Consider the following 25,046-nt stretch of genomic DNA (forward strand, 5'->3'; position numbering starts at 1 on the left):
AGTTTGAAGTTATACGGCACTGAACAAGGGGAACTTGTAACGGGTTCTTGTAGATGTGGTGGTCATTTAGTTTCCAGCCACTGTGACTGCAATTTAGGCACTCTGCGTCTAAGGTGATAATTATGACATTGTAGCATTGCATAGTCGCATCATCATTTGTGACTCTGCTGGTGTCCATCCAAGTCAATGGGGAAACCAGCAGGAGGTTGCAAATAGTTACTGATCTTTACAACTGCTGGCCGCTGTCACTGCATGGGATTAAATTAAGAATAGCTAGTAGAAACTGCCCCAGATTGCTGTCATCAGTACAGTGGTGTGACATCGCACTTTAAAATCATGTTGCGTAGTAAGAGTTGCCAGTTCTAATTAAGTGAGGACTCTATATTTAAAGTTCATGGCAGTCTTAAAACTTAATGGTTTCAACCTACCAAGTTCCTGGGATTTTGAGAACCACCTGGATGGGTGTATTTAAAAAAAAAAAAGACCTGGAAGGCTGCTAATTTCCTAAGAACCCTGAGTAGCTTTCATAATTAAAAGAGGAAATAGTCAAAAAAAGCCTATGTAGCTTACATGCTACCAAGAGTTATTTATGGTGAGGTAGAAGTATAATAAACGATTACCAGGGGAGAAAATCTAGCTACTGTTCTTATTTTGAACTGCATTTCCTCCCCTAGAGCTTACACCAAAGGACTTTGTTATTTTTGCATCTTGCCTTCTACCACGACCTCACTTCCTCTTGAGGAAAACCTTAGCTTTAACTGCAGAAAGATAGGGCAGAGTCCCTGCCATCTCTTGCATTTTCCCCACGTGACCTTTTCAGTCCACAAGTGAAGTGAGGAACCTTCAAGAAAATGAAAATATTTCTTATTTTCATACTCTATTTCTGAGCTATCTATATTTAAACTTAAACAGGATATGCATGAACAGAAGGGAAGTCTTGGATGGGATCTGGTTCATCCTATCCCAACAGAGGTTATTTATTCTACAGAAATCAGATTTATCCTGGACAAAATTGTGACAAAGTCAGTAGTACTTAACAGAATGATAAGAGGCACAATCCACAGCCCCAGAGCCTCTGAAGAGTATCCACTTTTGGGGAGGGGGGGGGGAGAACCTATAGCTTAAAAAAAGAACACCATTCGGTATATTCAGCAATTGCTTAGCTCATAACATGGAAAAAAAACAATAGTAGCTGTATTCACTCAATACAAAACTCACCATAATATGAGATTGCATGATTTATACAACACACTCAGATATTGTGTAGTTCAACTTGGTTCATGATTTTGTGAGTTGTGCAAAGTTATTTTAAACCATGGAACTATTCATCCAGAGTTGTTAAGCAAAGTGCAAATGAAAAGGATCAAATTATCTTATTTCAGACACATCATGTAGAAACCTAGCTCTCTGGAGAAGGCTCTAATACTGGGAAAGATGTAAGGAAAAAAAGAAGTATGGCAGCAATGTGGATGAATTCAATTATGGTAGCAAGGGGGGGGGCACTGTCGGAAGAGCTAAAGGACCAGGTTAGCAACAGATCATCACAGAGAAAATCTATATGGTTGCTAAGAGTCAACAACTTGAGGACACTTAATCATTCCATAAATATATCACAAAATTTACTCTTTGAAATATCTCCAAAAGAGGAATTGTAATTAAAATCAGTACTAACTTATTTGGATACTCTCTGGTAAAACAATGCAGTTTTTGATATGGACAAAAATTCCCCAATGATCCAGGATCTCCTATACCTCAATGATTTTCTATTTCTTTTTAAAGTCGAGGTTCTTTAAGACAGTTTTTCAGCAACTCCATTCAAAGACTTCAACTTTGGCAGTAAGAGGCAACATGCATTTTTTTACTACATCAACTATAAATCTTCAGGAACAGAGCACTCTGTTTCCTTGAATAATAAATAAAGCAGAAAGCAAGAGTCATAGTTAATATGAAGCTCTGAAAAGTATCTCCAATTCAGTGGAGCTTGAGGGATGGACAACAATATAAAGGACATATTTTGCCATAGAAGATCCCTCTCACACCTATGTTACATCAGGATGAAAATATATGCCAAATAAGCCACAAGCATAGAACCACTTTTATAAATTAGAACAGCAAGTTTAGAGAAAGAGGACCGAGAGAAAATAATTTCTGTCCTATTTATTTTGCTAGTCTAGTTGCTGGTAAGTAATTATTATCTTAATCCTAAATTGCTTTGTGAATGACTGTCATTGGTATTTTAATATTTTAAGGTAAGCCTGCTGTCTCATCAGCCATATAGAATTAAAACACCGCAAAATGACATTCCCAATGGCAATTCTAGTTTTTCATAAGGAGTGGGGGCAAAATGACCAAAAAATTAAATATTTCAATCTCCCTAACATTCATTAATACAATGGTAAAATATAGTTATAACACTGTTCTGCTTGTTCAGCACACTTGGAATACGACCCCTAAATTGAAATGGAGATAAAGGAACTAGCCCTATTTTGCTACAGAACACAAAATCCAAGGGGTTGTCCCATAAAGAAGAAAGCAGTCTTGTTTGTGGCCGCTATACAAAGTGGGAACAGTACTAATGAATTGAAGGTACAGTGAAATAGATTCAAGTTAGGCATTATGAGCAGTGGTTAGAATGCAGTACTACGGGCTACTTCTGCTGACTGCCAGCTACCAACACTTTGGCAGTTTGAGTCTCACTGGCTCAAGGTTGACTCAGCCTTCCATCCTTGAGGTCAGTAAAATGAGGATCCAGTTTGTTGGGGGCAACATGCTGTCTCTAGTGTAAACCACCTAGAGAGAGCTGTAAGGCACTGTAAAGCTGTATATAAGTCTAAGTGGTATTGCTAGGAAGAATTTACTGAGATTTGAGCTGTCAACCAGCAGAAAGGGTCACCAGGAGTGATGTGTTCTCTTTCATTAGTGGTCCTCAAACCAAAACAGCAATCCCCACCACCAAGGAGAAAGTTGACCCTAGGATATGTGTCTACCTCTTCAGGATCTATAACGGAGAAATTCTATTATGGATTAAGAAAATGACTTTGAATACAGAATGGGATTTTTCTGACAGATTTGAGGCCCAGAGTTTTTGCCCCCTTTTCTTGCAACACAGATAAAAAAACCTTCACGAAACCATCTTACAAATATTCAAATCCAATCTGCATAGCAGTTAATTACGCAATACAAAAAACCATTCTAGATGAATCACTACAGCAATAATCTTCTGTTCCTTGTACATTTTTTACAGCCTTGATACTTCCTTTGCTTAGGCCCATTTTCTTTTTTAAAAAAAATCTGGGTTTCCCCTGTGCTTCAACTAAATACTATTTAGTTGCTTCAGAATGTCACATGATATAGTAGCACGGTTAACTTTCTATTTTCTAAATGCAGTACTTCCAAAACAGGTGCAAAATATAAGGAGGTCCCAAAAAGCATACCCACTGGCCTGAACACGAGTACAAAAATTTATTATAATTTAATGAATATCATCTAATGTAGTGAAAATTTATTCTAAGCGATTAACTGGAGATAGTAGCACTGATGTTGTTGCCTAGTTTGGTAATAATGTAATGTCTGCAAGAAAATCACCAAGCTCAGAGAGCACCAATTGGACATTGATTTTGACAAGTTATACAGACAAGGATATAAGATAAGGCAAGAAGAATATTTTTAGAGGCAGCTATAAACAATAATTAAAAATTGCTTAAAAGTTATGTTAGAACTTGGCCTCCTGTCAACAGGCCTATTGGAGAATAGATCTTGAAAACTCGTATTAAACTTCTGTAATGCTTTATCGGGGATATTTGATATCCACACATTTCAAGTAGATACCTACTTACGAATTTAGAAATTTAAAAAATATTCTGTGCTATATTAAATCAGAAAAATATATATGTATGTATTAGTTTTAAAGAAATATAAAGAGTAGCTGTTGATGTTTCAGTTATTCAGCATTTGTACCTTTGAGACTACAACTGGGGATATCCTTGTCAAATTCCCTAGATATTAGGTCCACTATTCTGTTTTATAATTCCCAATGTGCAATCCTACCTATTCAACATTACTCTTAAACACCAGCAATTCTCAGTGAAAAAGTCAGTTGTTGAACCAGCTATAAGTAGATAAGAAACTTTAAGAAAAACTTTACTGAAACTCTTCTTGCATTCTCTTCTTTGGAGACTCTACTATGGTGATTATTTTTCAACCTTATGACCTATAATTTGGTAGTCAAGTATTTCATAAACAGAAAAGTATTACATAGAAAATGCCCAAAAATATTAAGTTGTTATGCTAAAGCTAGTAAATTCCGATGAATGGATCGGACCTGGAAGCTCTATGTCATTTATGACAAATACATTGAACAGATTTTGGATTAAGAAAGCAGGTTAGTCATTGTGCTCTGAACAAAAGAAGTTAGAATTCCTTGAAGAGCTAACATTTGTCTGCAAGTTATGACTTGCTAATGCCAGCTGGGGCAAATATATATTGACATCTTTGCTTTTTAAGTTCCTTCTTCAGAGTTAGGTAAATGTGGGTATCTACTTGCAGCTGTTCTACGTAGGATGTGACAGCTGTTTGGTTTGATTCTAGAAAGTAATTCTGGTCACCTATTTCACATGTACTGCATTTAGTAATTAGTAACAAAAATAAAGACTAAAAGGGACAGGAGGGAGTGTTTGCAAAGAACTGAAATTTTACAATACAGATCCTTTGAGAATAATCACTTAAATTAGGAAATATAATTTATAAAAATTCCTTTACTTATCAGAGTAGGTTTAAGGTTTACAAATGAAATCTAACCCCTTTATGCTACTGTGCTCATATGGTAACAGTAATTTATTAACTGAATTTACATGACAGGTTCAGCAAAGGAAAGAAAATGACATATTCTGGATTTTGAACCTCTTAAAAAGATTGAAAAAAAAAATCCTTCATGTTCTAAAAAGTGAAAGGGGGAGAATGAATGCCCAGAATACATTCTGCCACTGAAACTTCTTAAACCAGCTTCATTTCGTCCATCTGAAATGCAACTTCACTACCAGGAACAATCTTTATTGGTTTTTGCTTATATTTGGATTTTCTTATGGACCAGGCTCCCTATAATGGGAGTTGGCTTCTAGTTTTGTCATGGTAACATTCATATCTTTAGCGAGCTGCTCAGTTCCTTCTTGACGTATCTTATACAAACTTCCTTACATTTAATTTCACTAGTTCCCCAACATGTTCTTTTTTCTGCAAGATTATCCCACCATGATTGAGTTTCCTCCCTTCAGTATTAAAACACACTCTACAGAATTGCTTCTCACTACACTCAATTCAAAGGTGCTTAGGCTGCCAACAGGTGGTTGTAGTCAACCAAAATGGGTGAAAAAATTCCTTTTATTGAAACTCATAACTCAAAAAATATAAGATGCTGTAGTGTACAATATGTTACACAAAGCACCCTGAGGTGCACATTCAAGTCAAGTAAGATCACCATCTCTCCCCACCCACTCCCACCCCACCTTGGTACCCCCAAGTACTTGTTCCATATACAATCATGCACATTTAATCTGTGAGAGGAAGCCCCCTCCCCCTTTTTGATATTCTGTTAATTAGCACCAAAGTGTCAGTTCTCTCTCTTAATTTAGTCGGGGAGCTATATTAGCCAATACTGTAGACAGATGTCATACATTCATGGAACTGAACAGTCTAATCTAACCTCAACAACATGTGCATGGAATCAGATTTAGCATTTCCCCAGCCTCTTTTTCATTCTTCTCTTCCTTCTTTCCTTCCTTCCTTCTTTTTTTAAATAAACACAACTATTTATGAACTTCCCACACAAAGGTGATCTGTTTTTTTTGTTGGAAAAAAGTCTATGAGGGAGGGGGAAAATTTAGATCTTTCGAGGACAACAACTGGCCGCAAGTAATGAAGCTGTTTTAAGGCGTGGTCCCCACAGCCTGTCAATGCCTTGCCCAAAATGGCCCTCAGGTTCTCCAGAGAAGGGAGGGACGGAGAGTCCGTGGATAAGAGGGGCTGCATTCCTCTCAGCTGCCCATGAGCTTTGGCACCACTGTTTTTCTTGGACATGGCTGCAGGGGGGACATTCGCATACAAGCCCCTGCCCTGCGACACGTCCCGTTTGGAGTCTTTAGCCTTCTCGATCGCACCGCCCGTTCTGTAGGGTCCAACTGGCGCCCACTGATTTTCAAGGAGCTCATCATCATCATCATCATCGCCATCTTCCTCCTCCTCTTCTCGCTGCTGGCTTTCCTGAATGAACTTCAAAAATGAAGATTCAAAGCCCATGGGCTTGAAAGACTTCAGATCAAAGGGCTTCTGGGCTTTCTCTTTCGGAGCAGGAAACGGAAGCTTTTTTGTCACCTCCCGTGAGGAGGACTGCCAGGCACTGGCCTCTTTTTCTCCGGGCAACAGCAGGCTCGATTTTGCACAGTAAGAGGCGTTCTCTTGTCCATGATTTCTCAGGATATTGCCAGCCTCGGACTGTTGAGATGACCCCACTCGATCACAGTCTTCCGAACACCTGGTTTTGGGGTGGTGGATCTGTTTTAAAGTGCCTGAATACACAAGGACATCCGCCTCCCGGGACTCCTCCCCTTCAGAATAACGATCCCGTTGGCTGCCCTTCTCATCACAACTGGAGTTCGGAAGATGCCTCTCCCTTGGATGCTCACTTGCAAGGTGCCCTGTGACATCTTGTTTGAAGTCGGAGTTGCCCTCTGGCTCCAAATTTGCTTCCATGTAGAGGTCAGTCAGTGCTGTGCCACAGTCGACACACAGAACAAGCTCATCGTACTGCTGCTCTATATACGCACCCGCCATCTGATGGGTGCGCTTATAGTGCCTCACGATGCTGCTTTCCAGTTTGACCACAGAGGGGCATCCCCGAACCATGCAAGGGTACTGCGTTTGGTTGCAATTGTCTCTGCACATCTGCAGGGCTTCCACCCTTGTTCTGAAGGCATACAACTGCTTTCCTTTATTTCGGCTGCCCCCCCTTTCCCCTTTTTCGCCGCTCTGCCTCTTCTTCCCACTCCCCTCTTGCCTGAGGCACCGATACTTTAAGCACCTTTGCTCCTCTTCATCTTCAAGGTGGCTCTCCTTTTCTTTGGCTCCTTGCAAGACACCGTCATAATTGCTGTGCCGAAAATACACATGCTGCGAATAGCTGCTATAAGTTGTGAACACTCTGTTGCAGCCGTTCAGGTCACAGTGGATCTCAATGCCTTTGCTCAGGTCCTCCTCCTTTTCGTGCTCTTCCATCAGGTGGTGCTTTAACTTGTGGAAAGAATAAAACGCAGCCGGACAGTGAGGGTGATGACAAGGAAACCTGACAGTTTCAGAAAGCACTTTGGAATCACCTTCGTGATCAAAGGCATGGTAGTCCACGCAATGCTTGGCAAGCGATTTAGAACACAGGAAACGCTTGCTGCAGGCCTTGTGTTTGCAAACAAAGAGTTTTTTACATTTGGCAAGTTCCCTCTTGGTTCTTTCTTTGTCTTTTTCAAGGCAGAGCTGCTCTTTGTTATACCGGTGCACAGTCCTGTAGTGGCGGATCAGCCCTTTCTGATTGGTGAATGCAGAGTTGCAGTTCCGGTGGATGCAGTGGAACGGTTTGTGGTACTTATGCAAAATGTAGCATAAATTCCCTTTGGCAACGGTTCTTTTACTTCCCCTCCCTTCGTTGGCTTCCAGTTCGTTTCGATGGCTGTCCAGCGATGATAATTTAGCTTGCTTTCCAGGGATGCAGCTTTCTGCCTCTTCGCTCGATTCCAAGTCGGTTTCGGAACTGAAGTCCTCCTTCTGGGAATGACAGTGTTGATCCCCACTAAGTTTCATTTTGTTGTCGAGTTCTCCATCTGTGCTGGTGTAGAAAGCAGACATTGAATCTTCAGTGCTGTTCAGCCTATCCTCGGCAGATTCATTCATATCCTCAAAGCTTTCGTTTGCAAACAGCTTCTGGCTGACAGTCATGTTGCCAAGCTTATGCTTGTTCCTGTAATGAACCCTAAGATGCGTTTTTCTTGTAAAGGATCTTTGGCAAATATGACATTTGAAAGGGGAGTAGCGATGTTGGAACATGTTCAGCTGAAGCACCATCTCTTTTGAATAATTATGTTTTTTAACATAATGGGTCAGCAATGCCTCTCTGGTCACAAATTCACATGTGCAGCCTTGACGCTCGCAGAAAAATGGCTTGGCAGCCAACTGGGTAAGATACTGGGTTGGGAGCTTGCCTCTCTGTTCTTCGGGGAAATGGTCAGAGGTAGATTCGTCTTCAGAGTTGGGGCACTTGGAGGAATAGGACTGCAACAATCTGGAAGGAGTATGACCGCTAGAATTATTTAAACTTAAGTGCTTCAAGCCCAGGAGAAGTTCCAACATGCTGTCTTCGGTATTTGACATTTTTGAATGTACGCAGAACGAGCTTTCTGGGGAAGAAGGGCACAGTTCTTCCTTAAGATAGTTTCTGCTTTTATAGACATCGCTAAAATCTACAACGTCCTGAGAGTCTGAGCTAATCTCTCCTGCAGGGCTTTCCAGCTGACTGATATCTCTATCTTTCCTTCTTGGTTTGAAATGGTAGGGATGAGCCCTTCGTAGATGTTTCTGCATCCCCTTGGAATTTTTGTACGTTGATCCGCAGCCTTCAAAGCCACAGGTGAACTTTTTCCCGTCAAAGTAGACGGCCACGTTAGAGTAGCGCTCTTTCAGGTTGGAGGGAAGGCAAGCTTTCTCCTGAGGTAGCGCAGCCCTTGAAAAGGCCTGGCCCTGATCCACGGCGTCAGTCACTGAGGTCACCTGATTCTCATTGGCCAGGCATGAAGCGCGACTTTCCAAACTGCCGTTATTTTGGCCACCCTCTTCTCCATCAGAAAGGGGCTCCTGTTTCATGCCTAGCATGTCTTCTCTCTTGGTAGATCCAGAAGGCAAACTAAGGTTTCCCTGCTGATCAGAAGATTCTTTGTTTTCTAATGCCTCCGAATCCAGGCGGCAGGCGAGCCCGTCCTGAGAAACGTTACCTTCCTGCTTAAGGGACGCCTCCTCCACTTCGCCGTTCGACATATGCACGGAGAGGTGATTTGTTAATTCCGTTTTAGAATAGTAGAACTTCTTACAACCGTGGAAATTGCAGGTGTAAGAGGCGTCCCGGAAATGCTGGGCTTCGTGATGGTACAGCTGCCCCAAGTCGCTGAAAACGATGTTGCAGCCGTTCAGTTCGCACTTGTAACGCAGGTCGTCATGCTGATGCTTGTGATTGAGCAGCTCGTTCACAGAGCCAAACCGAGCGTAACAGCCTACAGAGACACACATGTAGGGCAGAGGGCCACTGTGGACTTGTTCATGCTCCTGTAGGTGGAAGGCAGACATGAAATGCCGCCGGCAGTAGGCGCACTTCTCACGCCGGTTTTTCATGTCCAAGTAGTGCATTGCGTTCTCATCGTTGTTTTGGTGTTCAGCTTTTAGGTGAACACTTAAGTACTTGAACTGCTTGAAGACTCTGGAGCAATCCGTGCCCGGGCAGGGGTACAGGTCTCGGTCTTGCAGGTGACAGCTTTCTAGCTTGCTAAACGTTACATAGTCCTGTAGGTCACTTCTGGGTTTTTCACAACGGATGATTTTGAAAGGGTGGGCTGCAGAAGCCATCCTGGAGAGGTTGCTCTGGGCCAGCCTCCGTTTTTTCAACAGCAATTTCTTCTCAGCCCGGCATTTTCTACTGGGTGGCATTTTCACATGCTCCATCACATGGGTCACAAAGATGTCCTTCCGCTTAAACTTTTTGGTACATACCGGGCATGTAAAAATGCCGTCTTCCATGTGCATCTTAGAATGGTGGAGGATTCGAGCTTCGATACACTCCCGTTTGCAAATGACGCAAAAGAACTTGTACTGAAGCCACCTCTGGTATCTCTCCGAGGAGCCAATTGGCTTTTTGATTCTTACTCTCTCTTTGGGCCGATTTAAATAGCGGCTTTCAAAACTATTCTCTTCCCTACTTTCTTCACAGTCGCTGGGGAGACTATCTAACAGCTCAGTTTCGTTGAGGGACAACATCTCATTGCCACTCAGGTCGTCTTCTGACTCTGAAACTTCTTTCCCCAACAATTTGAGGCAATGCCGCTTTAAGGTTTTCCAGTCCCAAAATTCTGGATCGAAGGGCCAGTAAGCCTTCAGAGCTAACAGAAGCTCACAACGGAGTGAGTTTGGAACTGGTGCATTTTCTTCATCAAATTTCTGATCTGGTTGTACATACAATTCTTCCAGTAGACTGTATCCTTCTTCGCTTGGCTCCAGTAAGTATTCGGTGAGCTGGCATGCCCTTCTGACCTCAAGGTCTTCTGGCAGCAAACATGCAATTGTTTTGCAAACAGAGCTCTTCATATCGTCTTTTTCGCTGGACCGGAGCTGCAGAGCTCTCACACACAGCAAGATGGATACAGCAAGGCCAGCTTCTTCTGCCTAGGAAAATGAAAAAAAAACAACAACAGACAAATCAATGACTTGTTTTATCTCTGAATTTTCTCTGAATACTTTTGGAGGGCATGACAGCTTCTCAGTTGGAGAAGATTAATCTTTTTTTTTTTAAACTGCAACATTCAATATCCAACAATAAAGCCATTCTTAAAGTACCATGAGGAATAAATAAACCTGCTCCGGAGTGAGAGGTCATGAGTGAAATGAAAGTCAAACCCTAAGAGGAAAAATAGAATGCTCTGAATTTATTCCGGCTTTGAAACAAACAAGGAAGTTCTCCCAAACTGAATAGAGGGTTGTTGTTGTTGTTGTTTTTGAAAAGCTGCAGGTCAAAGCATCACTTATTAACCTAAAGCTAATTTTTTTTATGGATTTTAGCTTTCTTGGGAATTAAGTATACTCAGGAAGTGGGCACTTAAATCTGTAGAGGACTCAGCTGTTAAGTTTGAAATTGGCCAGAGATGCTAGTGGCCAGACATCTAATTCTAGATTCTCTTCTGATGAAAAACAAGAAGAGTCTCCCAATTTCTCTGCAATTGCTTTACCACTTCCTGTTTCAGCTCTAGGCTTTTATGTTGTTGAATTATTTCTCTTATCTTTTCAGACAGAAACACTGTGAAAAATCACCAGAAGAGCAACATAAACAGAGCAGAAAGCTGCAGGGACTGGGCTAAAATTTATTGTGATCCACTGTCATTTGCAGACTAGGATAAAGAGGCCTTGAAAGATAGGAAACTCTACCCTGCAAGGACTCCCTGAAAGGCAACCTGAAGCAGAGGGAACCTCAGCTAGCAAGAGTAAAGAAAACTTTTAGAGTCGCAGGTTGAGCGAGAATAGAAATGAAAGATGTGCAAGCTAGAAGGCAGCAAGTTATAATTTGAAGTGGCAAAAATATATGTAATCTTACATGAGTTATATAAATATACAACCTGCCAGTGGAATCTTCAGTCTATGGAATCTATCCATACTAAAGTACAATCAATTACCCTGCTTTCTGAAGTCAAGGCAAGAATGCACCTCCAAGTACCTTACATATATTTTTAATAATTACTACATACAGTCTCCATTATGTGATACATTTTCACTCTCCACAAAACCAAACAGCAGATGTTAATAAACCGCAAAAGGATACGTACTTCAGCTTGTATGACTCTTATGAGGAAGAACAAGTGTTGCAATGTTCTGGCAATAATGCCAAATTGCCGACATCGCTCCAGAAAGGAATCTAAGGATGGGTCAATTCTTCTTTGTAATTTGCTCCAAAACAGAGTTAGTTCCCTGCATAAGTTTGGGGTGGGGTGGGGGGAGTGGGGGGGGCGGGACACGACACAAGGAATTAGAGGGAATGTAAAACATTTACACAACTTCCACAATTGCCAACCAACCCCAGACAAAACATGATGAGAAAATATAGGCCAACACATTTATGTAGTGCCAAACTTAGGAAATAGGATTCTAGTCAACATCTAAGTCAACATTACCGTCTAAATCAATTTCACTTTCTTTTAATGGGAGCCACAGGTTATTTTAGAATAAACTGAATATCCAAGGATGTAGAGTGCACATACTGATGTTGAGGACCCAAAAACATACGTGTCTTTTGTGTTTAAGTAAAAACCCAGAATGATACAGCAATCAAGGATTTAACACATTTCATCCACTTCTTATTTATACTTAAAACAACCTAGAAAAATTGTTCTTGAATTTTAATGATGCAGGTAGAATAAGTTGCAAGAAAAGGACCTGTGGCATACAGCTAATTTTACCATGTGGAGTAGGACATGGCTTTTGTTATCAACACACTATTACTTATTGATTTATAGCAGCAAATATAGCAGACTTTTAACATTTTAAAATACTTGGTTTCTCTTTTATTTTAATGCTTCTCATCAACAGATCAGAATCCACCATAGTGTATTTTTGTCAGCTGTTGAATTAGAAAATTTAAGAAGCTGTTTTGGTCAGGATGGGAAATTCTGAAAGCCAATTCTTGGACAGGCCACTTACCAAGAGCAGTATACGCTTGCTGCTTGAAGCTGCTGAGTGAAATATGTTGTACAGAGAATAAAAGCAGTGCTGTCTTGGCCTTCAGCTTCCAAATTGCATATCATATCTAGGACCTCTTTGCAATCCACTTTTGAAATCTTTATGAAAAAGAGGAAAAAAATTACATAAGTAATTTAAAACAAAACCTCTTTTCTTGCTAAACAAGATAAGCCCACCAGGACAACCACTGCATTCTGTTCTAATGCTAAGTTTTCATTTGGTAACATGTTTAAAGTCCATTATGAATAATCACAAGAAGAATAATTTAATGTGGATTCCTACATGCAGTAGCTTAAACAGCACTGCCAAAGTTGAGGCTTCCGATGCCAAACAAGAAGGTACATTTTATTTTATTTCTGAGAAGGACAAAGAGAAATAGCACAGGGCTATCTCACACAAGGGAATCACCTGTCTCCTCAAATCTTCTGCAGAGTAGAAAGAGGGTTTAGCCCCTGCTGAGATGAGAGCCAACCCTGCGATCTGTTTCCAAATTTGATTGTGTTAGTTCAGATACTAAAATTAATATCAGTTGTTTTAAGAGTAACAATATATAGGGATTGGCCATTTACCTCTTTGATGGACTCTTCATTTGGAGGCATGGAGCACAAGCATGTGATATAGGACTGAAGAAAAGGAGAGACATCTGGAATTTCTGCAGATTCTTTACACAATTTGGACAAGGAAGCGGCTTGAGGAAGGCGGCTTGTCTTCATCAAATGTTTTATTCTCATTTGCAGAAATGCCAACCCTTCACGTTTAATCAATTGATTCACTAGAAAAAGATGATAAAATGTTATTAAGTACTAGTTTAATATGAAGACTTAGAAGTTCAAGGGAAAGAACTTGACAGCAACTGTTCTCTAAAAATTCCTGAATGTCCCACACAATACTTTCAGTTTATTATAAAATTCACTAGAAAAATGGTTCACAGCATGTCTTTTTTTTCTGCAAGTAGACAAATGCATCTCAAATATTTGTGGCACTGGTGTGAGGCTGCATGATCCACCAAATTTCTTCTACAAACTTGCTCATACATCTTGCTATCCTTTCTTTCAACTGAGCAATCTTTGAGCCAACAGAATAAACCATGATGCCACATGTTTCAAAGCTACATGACCCAAATCCCATAGCTTTGCAATCACCAAATGTATAATTATTGCACAGGGGCCACATTAGTCTCCCTGGGTGCATTTCAGATGCCTTCCCCATTCCCCATTCTTCTGTTCTTTTCTGAAAAGTCAAAGTTCCCGTATCTAGACTAGCCTCTACATTGGGGCAGAATGGTGGATCAACTCCGCAGCGATTTTTCTGGAAAGTTGCAAAAGAAACTACCCCATGGCATCTAGTCACTGTCTAACACAAGGACCTTAGAGGAGTTCTCTCCATCTCTGCCACCACAAGTAAATGAAATGCAAGACAATGTGGATTATCTGTTTTCGATATAACTTATTTTAATAATAATTTTAAAAGTAAATAAAGGCGGTGGCTAATTTGCAATAACCACTAACAGAAAAACAATCAGAATATTGTAGTTGCTCAAGAACTAATATTTGACATTTTGCAGACGTTTAAAAATGCTTTGGAAAGGTGAAACGATTACCAGAACTTTTTTTAAAAAAGGAGGCTTCTTTTGCTACAATAGAGGAAGGTCCAATCTAAATAAAAATGGTGGATAAGTTAAGAGACTTAAAATGACAGCTCAGCTCAGCTCAGCTATAAATGTATAAATACATTTGTTATTACAGTAGTTCTCAACCTGTGCCCTGCAGACCCTTGTCATCATGTGGGGTCCGCGAAGGCTTGAAGAAGTGTTATGATTTAACTCTTGAGTTAAGTCTTTGGGGTCCCTGTCCACAAAAGGGGCCTGTGGTGAAGAAAAGGTTGAGAATCACTGTGCTTATTACACATAGCAGTTTTTCAACACCTATCTTCTTGCTTGGTTCCTCGGAGGTAAAATAAAACGAAATCCACTGAGACAGATTTAGTTCACACTTGAGTGGCAGCAAATTAACACGAATGCTCAAAATTGTAGCTGAACAACTTACTTTCTTCTGCTTCCACTGGCTGCTGTGAAAGGATCTTTAAAAGAACTGGATTCTTCCACACACCTTCTTTTGAGATATCAGCTAGAATTTCAAGGCTATTATCTCCAAACTCAAGTAAAGCATTATGGGAGTCCTACAAGGGGAAAAAAAAACCTTTTAAATTGTTATGTTTAACTTGGAATCATTGCTGTTTGTGTCATCTCAATTTGAATTTTAAAAGGGAAAAATGTACAAGCACGTTACATGCATTTTTACACTGCCGATCTGTATGTTTTGGAAGGTTGCACATTGTGTCCTGTATCTGTATTCTGTGCCCACCCATCCTCTATTTCTTTTATCAACTGAACAAAGACAGAGGATACTGCAGGACAGGAGCAAATTAATACAACAAAAAATGTGTCCTTGGATTTTATCTCTGAATTAATAAACACAAAGATTATATGCTTAGGCTGGATTCACATGCTTTGCTTAATACAAAGTAGTCAGCTTGGTTTTGGTTTAGCAGGTGATCTGTTTACTTTCTAAACCACAGTTCATAGCTTACGGAATCATACAGGCCTTACTTACCCTGGTTCATTCAATTAATGAGGATTAAACAAGCTGTGGTTTCATCCAAATATGCTAACCAGGCCTTGATATCATTCAAATAATGATACACAGACATTAAGACTCTCTACTCATAAACAACACATGCTGAAATAATGTTTTTTGCAGATAAAACAGTCAATATACTTGCCTGTATGGACTGACACAATCTTAATAATGATTCAGACAGCTCTTCATTTTCAGGCACAGACAGCAGTTGTTCAAAGCAGCTCCTGAAATAAGCAGGTTGTTAAAAAGACAGGAAGTGGCAACTGTTGTTGTTGAATCATTTTGTACTTTGCTTTTTCGTCACTCCAAGCCAAAAAGATACACAAGCAAGCTAAGAATTCGAGGACCTTTTACTTAGCAAAAATAGAGTCAAACACACTGAAGCTTTGTTTTAATAATTGTGAATAAAGAACATGCCTCCCCACAATTAGTGTATTAAACTAATCTATTAGACTAATTGTGGGAAGTCATGTTCTTTATTCACAAATACCTATTCAGTACTAAAGGATGACACTTCACAACCTGCTACATTTGTGTAACAACATCATTTGTGCGATGGCATTATTGCATGATGTAAATCACTGTGAAAATCTGGCCTGTTGCATGAAAAGTCCAACAATGGTGAGTGCCATTAATTTGAGGTTTCAGCATAACTGCTGTTAATACACAGCCACATACCCGTAATGAGGGGGGGAAATCAAGATTCTTGGTAACTATTCTTCTATATTAACATCAGTGTAGGGTTCTTTAAAAACAAAAACAAAAAAAACCCACCCTCCTGATTATGACTTTCCAAAACTCCTCTTATGGTTCTTAGGATCCCATGGACACCATTCAAAGTTTTTTATTCCACAGAGAATATGTAATTTGGTGCCTTTTCAGATGTTTTGGACTACAATTCCTACAACAGATACCCCGTTGGGGCCAGAACAGTTGGAGGGTGCCAGACTGTCTAGAAATAAAATAGGCCACAGGTACATATAAGAAGAGAAGAAAAGATTTTACCACAGAGCAAAATTTCAATTAAAACAGAATGCCTGGAACCAAACGTACAATACTAGCCTGCCAAGTACCAGAAGAACATCTTCACATTCTGTAGTCAAGTAAGGTCGGGCACTGGCAAAACTCTGAATGGCAACTCGATATACTTCCAAAAAAGGCAAAACTTGCTCCGAAGTACCCTGATTGCCAGCATACTGTAGCAGAGTCTAAAACAAAAACAGATCAGAAAAGGATTTTGATTATCAGCTGGAAATTCTGAAATTCTGGCTGCCAAGCAATACTGGATTCTATAGTAACACACTGAGGGAATTATACATTTTGAGTTGTTTTAAAAGCCCCCCCCAAAAAAAGGAGAAAAAAACTCTTGAAAGAGCCATGCGGAGGAAGAAACAGCTTATGAATTAGAAAATCTTTCTTTGTAGACTACTGGAATCACGGGATCTACTTTCTGAATCCATAGTAATCAGAGGTGGTATTCAGTAGGTTCTGACCAGTTCTGGAGAACCAGAAGCGGAAATTCTGAGTGGTTCAGAGAACCAGCAAATCCCACCTCTGACTGGCCCCGCCCCCATCTCTTCTCTGTCTCCCGAGTTCCAGCTGATCGGCTGGGTCTTCGTTGGTTGCCCTGCACAGGAGAACGGAGCTGGAAAGCAGGTTAGTGGGATGGGGAAGGAATAGGGATTTTACAGTAATCTTCCCCAGGAATGGGGAGGGAATGGAGATTTTACAGTATCCTTCCCCTGCCACACCCACAGAACCACTGATGGTAAGGTATGTAACGTGACTATAACATTACAACTTGTGTTCAGAAATGGTTTTAGCTTACTTAAAATATATATTTCATATGTACAGTCACATCTGCTGACACAAAATAAACAATGTTTCTTCCCAACATACTAGTGCACTTCACAAACCGTATCTCTTATCTACAGCATATGGAATAACCTGCCATGGCTAGATTGCACAAATCACAATAAGCCAAAAACAAACAAACCGCAGTACACACCAGGGAGATGCGTGAACTCAAATTTGTAATCTAAATGTGATATGAGAAATCCGGGATCAAATTTCTTGAAGAGTTTTTCCTTGCTTAAAAACAATAATCCATATCTTATTTCAACAGTATCACTAGGCTAAAACAATAGTGAAAGAAATACAGAATATATATAGAAACCTTAGTCCAAATTCTTCCCAGTAACATGGTTGCTTTAAACCAACATATATTTAATCAACAGTATTTAAATGTTTTAAATGATCACATCTATGGCTGGTTGGCATACCATGCTAAACAGCTTGGTTTTGGCTTTGTACAACGTGTGAATTCATTAATTACGATTTAGTATTTTGTGCAAAGAAGGCCTTTACAGCTTGCTCAAAATCCAACTTTAGTCCTTTTTACTAAAACTTTAACCAAAATCATGATTATGTTGGAAACTGTCACAACCAAACAAAACCTGAAGATGCCAGTGTTTAAGTCTTGATTTTTTCATGTGAGCTGTTTTCACAATAACACAACTGAGTAGGAAGAGGAGAAATATAAACGCTCTTTGTTTTGTTGGCTGGATTTCCACTTCCATTTCAGATTGTATCACCTAAGAAAATCATGTTTTGAAGTACCTTCCAAACAAGAATACAAGTTCTGCTACTCCCATGACTTACATTATTGCCTCAGTTCTGCCTAAGAGGAGGAATAAGCCTTCATGAATTCAACGCAAAAACAGGGTGGTGGAATTGCACACCAGATTACAGCTGCCTTATGAATGGAAAGCATTAATGAGCCTTTCTATGTAGCTTTGACTGCTCAAATATGTCCTACTTATGTTCTGCTAATTCTTACATTACTCTGCAAGATACATCAGTATATTTGCCACACTCTACACGAATCCATCAAACCTTGGAAAGCAATACGGCTAAGTTGTTCTTTGTAAGCATGTTCTGTAAACAGAATTTAAATGGCATGCTTTATTTGTTGTCCCCTGCCCTGGGAATATATGTACAATTCTTTAAAATGCCAGTTTGCTGTAGTAAAGGGATCTGGGACTTCATTTTCCTTAAGTCACTTGTGCAAACAGTAAACCAGTCAGAAGTGAAAAACAGTCACAATGTTAATAAGAATCTGTGGTCAAAACCCCAAAAGCATAGACACCTGAAATTCATCTGAAGTAGCTACTTCAGATCATGGATCCAAGAATGATTATATTTGCCCAAAGACTATAATGTAATGAGTTTGGAAAATTCAGGAATTTCCAGGTATGTCAAGCCATCTGGGAAAACTGAAGCTGCACATAATATAGTGCCTTTCACCACAATAAACATAGATTGTAGAAGTTACTGCAATTTCTTTTGGATACTTAATTTAATAGTTGAATTCTTCGCTAGATTAGCTGGAAGGATAAGTTAAATGAAGCTTAGGTAAAGAGAGGTGCTCACGTTTGCCCTTTTCCTGCCTTTTTAAACCAAAGCACTTTTCCATGAATTCTCAAATGTCAAAGCTAGAATATGTAGAAATAGCTGAAGTGCATAAAAGCGAGAAATATAATGGCCGAAGAAACCCAATCTCATGGTTGAAATACCAACTTATGTTGAATCCAGAGAAACAAACAGTATGCTCCACAAAAAAACAGCATAGCTCGAACTTCACCAAGCCATTTGAGAGGTAATATTATTATAAATGGGAACAGAGAATCCGGCTATATGAGGCACCTGCCATATTCTCCTCTATAAATCTAACAGGCATTGCTCTATTGTGTAAGAGGCAAAAATCTAAACTTATGTTTTAAAAAAGTAGCTGTACAACGCACTTATCACACAAGGGGAATGTTACATCTAATCTGCATTCCAAAGACAGCCAAAAGAGTTTGTCTTCTGAATCAGTGGCCGCCACGAGCAAATCTCGGTGGTCCACGAGAAAATTTTGGTGGTTCACAGAGAAATGTCACCCCAAAAGCAATTAATCCAGGCTGCACAGGAACACAAGGCTGCACCACCCATATAGCTCGCGTGGACACAAGGCTTGCGTCACCTGCATTGTGAACAACATGAAGTAGTGAGGGGAGGGGGGAAAGGACAGAGGGGGGGAATTTGCCCCACTCACCCCACATGTCTCGCCTGGCCACTGGGCTGCTTCTTTCCGCTTTCTTCTTCTGCTTTCTGCAAGGAAAGCAGCAAACGTCTTTCTCTCCCCGAAACTCCACCAGAAATGAGTCTTTGGGACCCAGCAAGGCATCCTGCTCCAAGAGGCTGTGCCACTACGACAAGTCTCACAAAGACTCATTTCTGGTGGAATTTGGGGGAGGGAAAGAAAGACTTCTGCTGCTTTCCTTGCATGAAGCCAAAAGTCTCTCTCTCCCTCTCTATCCCTGAGACGGAGCTGGAGACGATATCCTACGATCCCAAATAAAGAGTAATCCATCGGTAGGAAAGCGGGCTGGGGAATTTTCCTGCAGACTTTTTGGGGGATTTTCCCAGTGTCTGTAGTCCGCGGGATTTAAAATTATGAATTTGGTGATCCCTGAGGTCCAAAAGGCTGGTGACCCATTCTGAATTATGGACACAACACCAACACTTCCATAAGCCAACCCAATTCAATCAACTTATTTTAAATTAGAAATCTATTTCATTTATTTGTAACTATGCTAGGATGCTTTGTAGGTCAATGTCTTCCCCCAAAACAGAGAAAAAAAATTAAAATGTTAGGAAGCTAGTGAAAACAGAAGTTCATTTTACAACATTTGTCCAGAAATTACTTACTAAACCTCTCTGTCAACATACAGAATCAAATATAAACTTGCAAAGTTCTGTTCTAAAGCTCTTCATCTTTGCAGTGTGCCCTTTCCCAGTCTCCCTACAGATCTTGATAATGCCAGAGTCTCATAGGTCTGGTAAAGCAAATTACATTGACTCCCACCACACAACTGTATATACACAAGTAGAAAGGAATTTTCTAGCTTTCCTTTTCTCTCCTCCTCCTGCAGAACTGGAGGATAAACCCGTGTCTTTCACTTTAGCAGACTCCTAGGTTTAAATTATAGCTCTTGTGAACAGCTAATGGTCAACCCCAAATCTAGAAACATCTTGAATTTATTGACTGTGTTCTGGCTTTTCCTGGACACAAAGGAGATTCAGGAAAGAATCTGGGCAAACACAGGCATCCATGTAGGATCCATGCAAATATGAAATAAGATCCATACAACAAGAATGAATCATATTCCAAGTTGTAAAGCCTTTAGAATAACCTCTACAAAACAGTAAATAAGCATAAGTAAATGTAAGTGGAACAGTCATAAATTCTTCTATTTTTTATCTTTCACTTCCTTCCTTCTATCCATTTTAAGATTAATCTCTTTGGACTAGATAGAGCCATATAAATAATAACAAGTAGTTATATAAATAATAAGCAGGTGATCTGTTAATAAAATAAATATTAATGATATTCAAAATACTTGTCAGAATTGCAAATGTAAAGAATTCAGGTGATAACCACATTGAACATTGTGCTTAACCTAGCTGAGTCAACTACTTGGACAATATTTTGAATCAGAATCTAATGGAAGGGATTAGGTTAATGTTTCACCATAAAAGTCAATCAATTTTAAAATAAATCAGACTTAGAATTCCATTTAAAGGCAACAATTAGTTTATAATTGATCTGGCTTGGTATATTACCTGAACATAACCATTGGGAGCTGTCTTTCCCAACTTTCAATTTCATCTCTCTTACTACCTGTTCCTATGCATCCAGAAGTTTAAGTTTCTTTCCTTTTAGCAGATAATCTTACAAATATAGTAGTTTTAACCATTCAGTCGTCTGACTTTTGATAACTTTATAGCCAAATGCTCTCCATGTTACCTTCTCAATCACAGCTTCTTTCAGTTGCTGGATGTTTATCTTTCTATCAGCTGTGACGGTATCAAGCCATCAAGTTCTTGGCTGCCCCTTCTTCTTGACCCATTAACCATTCTTAGCATCACTGACTTCTCCAATGAATTTGCATGCGTGAAACTTTATTAACAAATAAGCAGCCAAACTGAACTTGTAGGATCCATTGGGAAACCTTGGTCTTTCGTATAAATAGGTTATTATATTCTAGATGTTCCTGCTGCATTTTAAATATCTATGTAAAATAGTTATTCTATATGTTGCTAATAAAAACAGCAGATTTTAAAACTCAACTAGAAATCCTTAACAAGCTCCTAATTTTACTCAAAGCTAATGGGAGCAGGTGGACTTTCTTGATACTACAGAATAAGAGATACTATTTGTAAACTTCTCTAAAAGGTCAGCAATTTCAGTGTCATCACATCTCTATTAGTCTCTAGTCCAATAAAGTTTTTCACAGAAAACTCACACATATTAATATAAGAACCTTTCCCCCTCCAATCCTTTCTAGCCTTAACCTTCTCTTGTAAATACCAGTCAGTTAAGGTAAATCCAGTTATCTGAAAAAGTTTACAAGCTAGAAGAAGCTGGTCAAGTAATCCAAGCTAAGTAGGCATTGACTTTGAAATTATTCAGCAACCAAGTAACATTTGTTTATATTTTTTACACACATAAACTGTTCACATTTTCAGCATCACACTATTTTTCCATTAGACCTACAGACCAGTGGTCACCAACCGGTGAGCCGAGGCCCACTAGTGGTCTGCGAGAAAATTTTGGTGGTCCGCACAGAAATGTCACCCCCAGAGCACCCCCAAAGCAATTCATCCAGGTTGCGTGGGAACACAAGGCTGCCCGCCCACATGGCTTGCGGGCACCCTCCCTGCCCACTCACTCCTTACCTGGCAAACTTGCCTGCTAAGTTGCTATTTTTCTTTTTCCCGACCATCAGCTATTCTGCTGTGCCGGGAGATTTAGATTAGCTAGAAAGCAGGAAATCATTGGATTTCTTGCTTTCTAGCTAATCTTTAGATCTTTGGCTCTGTTAAGCAGAGTTGGACCTTTCTTAGGACTGAAGCTTCTATTATTCAGTGCAGACCCAGGTAGCCGATGGCAGAAAGATAGATCTCTGAGTAAATCTGTGATTCTATGAGCAGCTCAATCTGCCTACCTGCTTTCCCTGAATTTGGGTAAAAGTTGTTGTTTTTTAATTAAAAAAACAATATTTACATAAATATTTATAATATTTACATACAAGCCATGCTCAGCCAGTCACATGACTACCAAGCCACACCCACACATTAGCTCCCCCAGAACTGGTTAAAAAATTTGAATCCCACCCCTGCCTCTGTGTGTTTGTGTGTGTGTGTGTAAGAGAGAGAGAGAGAGAGAGGTTAGATTAGATCTTTCTCTCTCTCTCACCGTCAGCAAGCTACCATCAGTGAAAATTCATATTAATGGTCCCAGGATTTAAAATTATGAGTTTGGTGGCCCCTGAGGTCCAAAAGGTTGGCGACCCCCGCTATAGACCACACCTGGACTACCAAAATTAGCATGAAGAAAGGAATGCAAACCCATTTATTCTTATTAAAAATTATAACTTCCAGAAGAATATTGTACAAAGATTAGTTTCCAAATCATTGACAAACTGAACCCAGATTCCATTATTATCCCACTAAAACTACTTTGTTTCTTATAAGTGCCAACTGCTAGTCAACAATGTTTCCAAAGCTTAAAAACACAAACCAAAATCGTAAAAAGCCCCGATTAAAACACAAAGCATCCATAACAAACATAAATTAAGCCAACTGCTCTCTAATACACTTGCAGCATTCATTTTTAAAAATGCACAGTAATCATGTCAAATTTAAAAGAACCCAAAGTAATTATCCATTAAATTTGCTTGAAGAAGATATCTCAGTTCAGGGATACCACAAACAAGTATCTATCTAACTCCCAAAGGCAGGATTCCAACATATTTTTTCAGTTCTGGAGAGACTACAGATAACTCCTAAAGCAGCCCAAAGTCGATAGAATTTTGCTCCATATGAAACAGGGCAAGTACAGAAAGAAAATAAATCACAGGTTCCCTTACATGGAGATTGGATTCAAGTATCCTTCAAGTTTTCCCCTTGTACTCAATTCAAGAATTGGAAAAGTTCTCTAAGAAGGTTGCCATGGAGGCGAGGACACAGACCTCAAAAGCAAAACTGAAACAACTACGGATACAAGTAGTCCTCGACTTATGACCACAATTGAGTCCAAAATTTCTGTTGTTAAGTGAGACAGTTAAGTAGATTTTGCTCCATTTTACGACCTTTCCTGCCACAGCTGCTAAATAAATCAATGCAGATGTTAAGGAAGTAACAACAGTTGTTGTGTGAATCTGGCTTGCCTACTGACTTTGCTTGTAAGGTCACAAAAGGTGATCATGTGACCCCCCTGGGACACTGCAACTGTCATAAATATGAGTCCGATGCCATGTGTGTGAAGTTTGATCATGGGGATGCCATAACGGCCGTTAAGAGTGAAAAACAGTCATAAGTCACATTTTGTAGTGCTGTTGTAACTTCAAACAGTCACTAAACGAACTCTTGTAAGTCGAAGTTTACCTGTACTCCAAGTCACCCAACCTATTCCTTCATCATTCCTGAGCAAAACCAACAGACCACACTTGGAAGTCCCGGGGGCTCTCTGAGCTTGGTGGTTTGCTTGCAGACGTTTTCGTTACCCATTCATGTGTAGCTTGTTAACTGTCAGCGCACTGATGCTGTTACCCAGTTGGGTAATGAAATGTCTGCATGCAAACTACACCATGGCTTAAGACAGGGGTCTCCAAACTTGGCAACTTTAAGACTCGTGGATTTCAACCCCCCACCCCACCCCCATTCTCCAGCCAGCTGGGAGTTGAAGTCCAGGAGTCTTAAAGTTGCCAAATTTTGGAGCCCTGGCTTAAGAAAACACCAAGGACAGTTGGAACTGTGAACTCTTGAGCTGCTTATATTCTCTTGACCAACCTCCATTTATTTATCTTCCTGCCTCCATGAACCATGCATCAATCAATCAATTAATCAATCAGTCCAACAGCAGGGAAGCTGCCCCCGAAATCGAGGGCAGGAAGGACCTATATTAAGGTCCGAGCCCACTTCGCTCGGCGACTATCCTCCGCCCCGGGGACCTTTTCCGCTTTCTGGGAAGCCAAGCGCGCAATTACATGCGGGCAGTTTCAAACCGGCGTTTTGCGCCCACCCTGCCCGCGCGGCGCTACCCCGTCAGTTCCCGCTGCGGTCGGCTTGCAGGGGGGCGGGGGCGGCATTGGGAGGGGGGCAAGCTGGGCCGGGTGGGCGAGAGGGAGACCCCACCCCGGCGGGGGAAGCTGATTTTCACCCAATATTGGACCCTTCTTCAAGATATCGGGGTGGCTCCTGCTCTGCAACCGAAAGTAGGCGGATCCGGGATGGACCCGTTGGGAGAGCGGGGTGGGGTGGGGTGGGGGTAAACCCGAAGGGAGCCCCCCCCGCAAGAGGAGGAGGCAGAGAAGGGGATTCCCACCCCAACCCGCGAACGGCAACGGCCAAGGGAAGCGGCGGCGGCGGGCGATCTCTCCGCGGTCTCCCAGCCCCGCCTCCCAACGCCAGGCAACGGCGGGCTGCCACCTTCGCCCTCCGCACAGCCCCCGCTGCCCCCCACCGAGGGGTACCGAGGTTCTCCCGCCCTCGCAGCCACTCCACACACACCTCAAGGCCCGCCCGGGAACGTCCTTTTCCTCCCCACCCCCTCCCAGGCTTACCTGACAGAACCCTCGGCAATAGGCGCTGGAAGAGGCCGCCCCCGCCGCCTCCTGCTCGCGCAGCTCCGCCTGCAACTGCCCCAGCCGGGAGCGGAGGCCAGCGGCCAGCCGCTGCATCTCCGGCGGCAGGGCCGCGTCAACCTCGGCGTCCGCCATCTGCACCCGGCCCCACTGCGCGTAGGCAACGGATCACGTGACCCCCTCCAGTCGC

General features: G+C 41.0%; 1 protein-coding gene across 1 annotated transcript; it reads right to left on the minus strand.

Annotated features, from left to right (window-relative positions):
* Window positions 1–5,358: 5,358 nt before the first annotated feature.
* RLF (RLF zinc finger) lies at window positions 5,359–25,046 on the minus strand. Its single transcript, XM_026702408.2, has 8 exons — window positions 24,836–25,046; window positions 16,218–16,372; window positions 15,307–15,388; window positions 14,571–14,703; window positions 13,095–13,297; window positions 12,487–12,623; window positions 11,616–11,757; window positions 5,359–10,464 (listed from the first exon to the last, which is right to left on the minus strand). Exons 1-8 carry the CDS (start codon window positions 24,989–24,991, stop codon window positions 5,806–5,808), a joined length of 5,667 nt encoding a protein of 1,888 aa, XP_026558193.2. The 5' UTR covers window positions 24,992–25,046; the 3' UTR covers window positions 5,359–5,805.

Source organism: Pseudonaja textilis, chromosome 10 (assembly GCF_049901715.1).
Source record: "Pseudonaja textilis isolate UNSWEBS1 chromosome 10, rPseTex1.2, whole genome shotgun sequence".
NCBI lineage: Eukaryota > Metazoa > Chordata > Lepidosauria > Squamata > Elapidae > Pseudonaja > Pseudonaja textilis.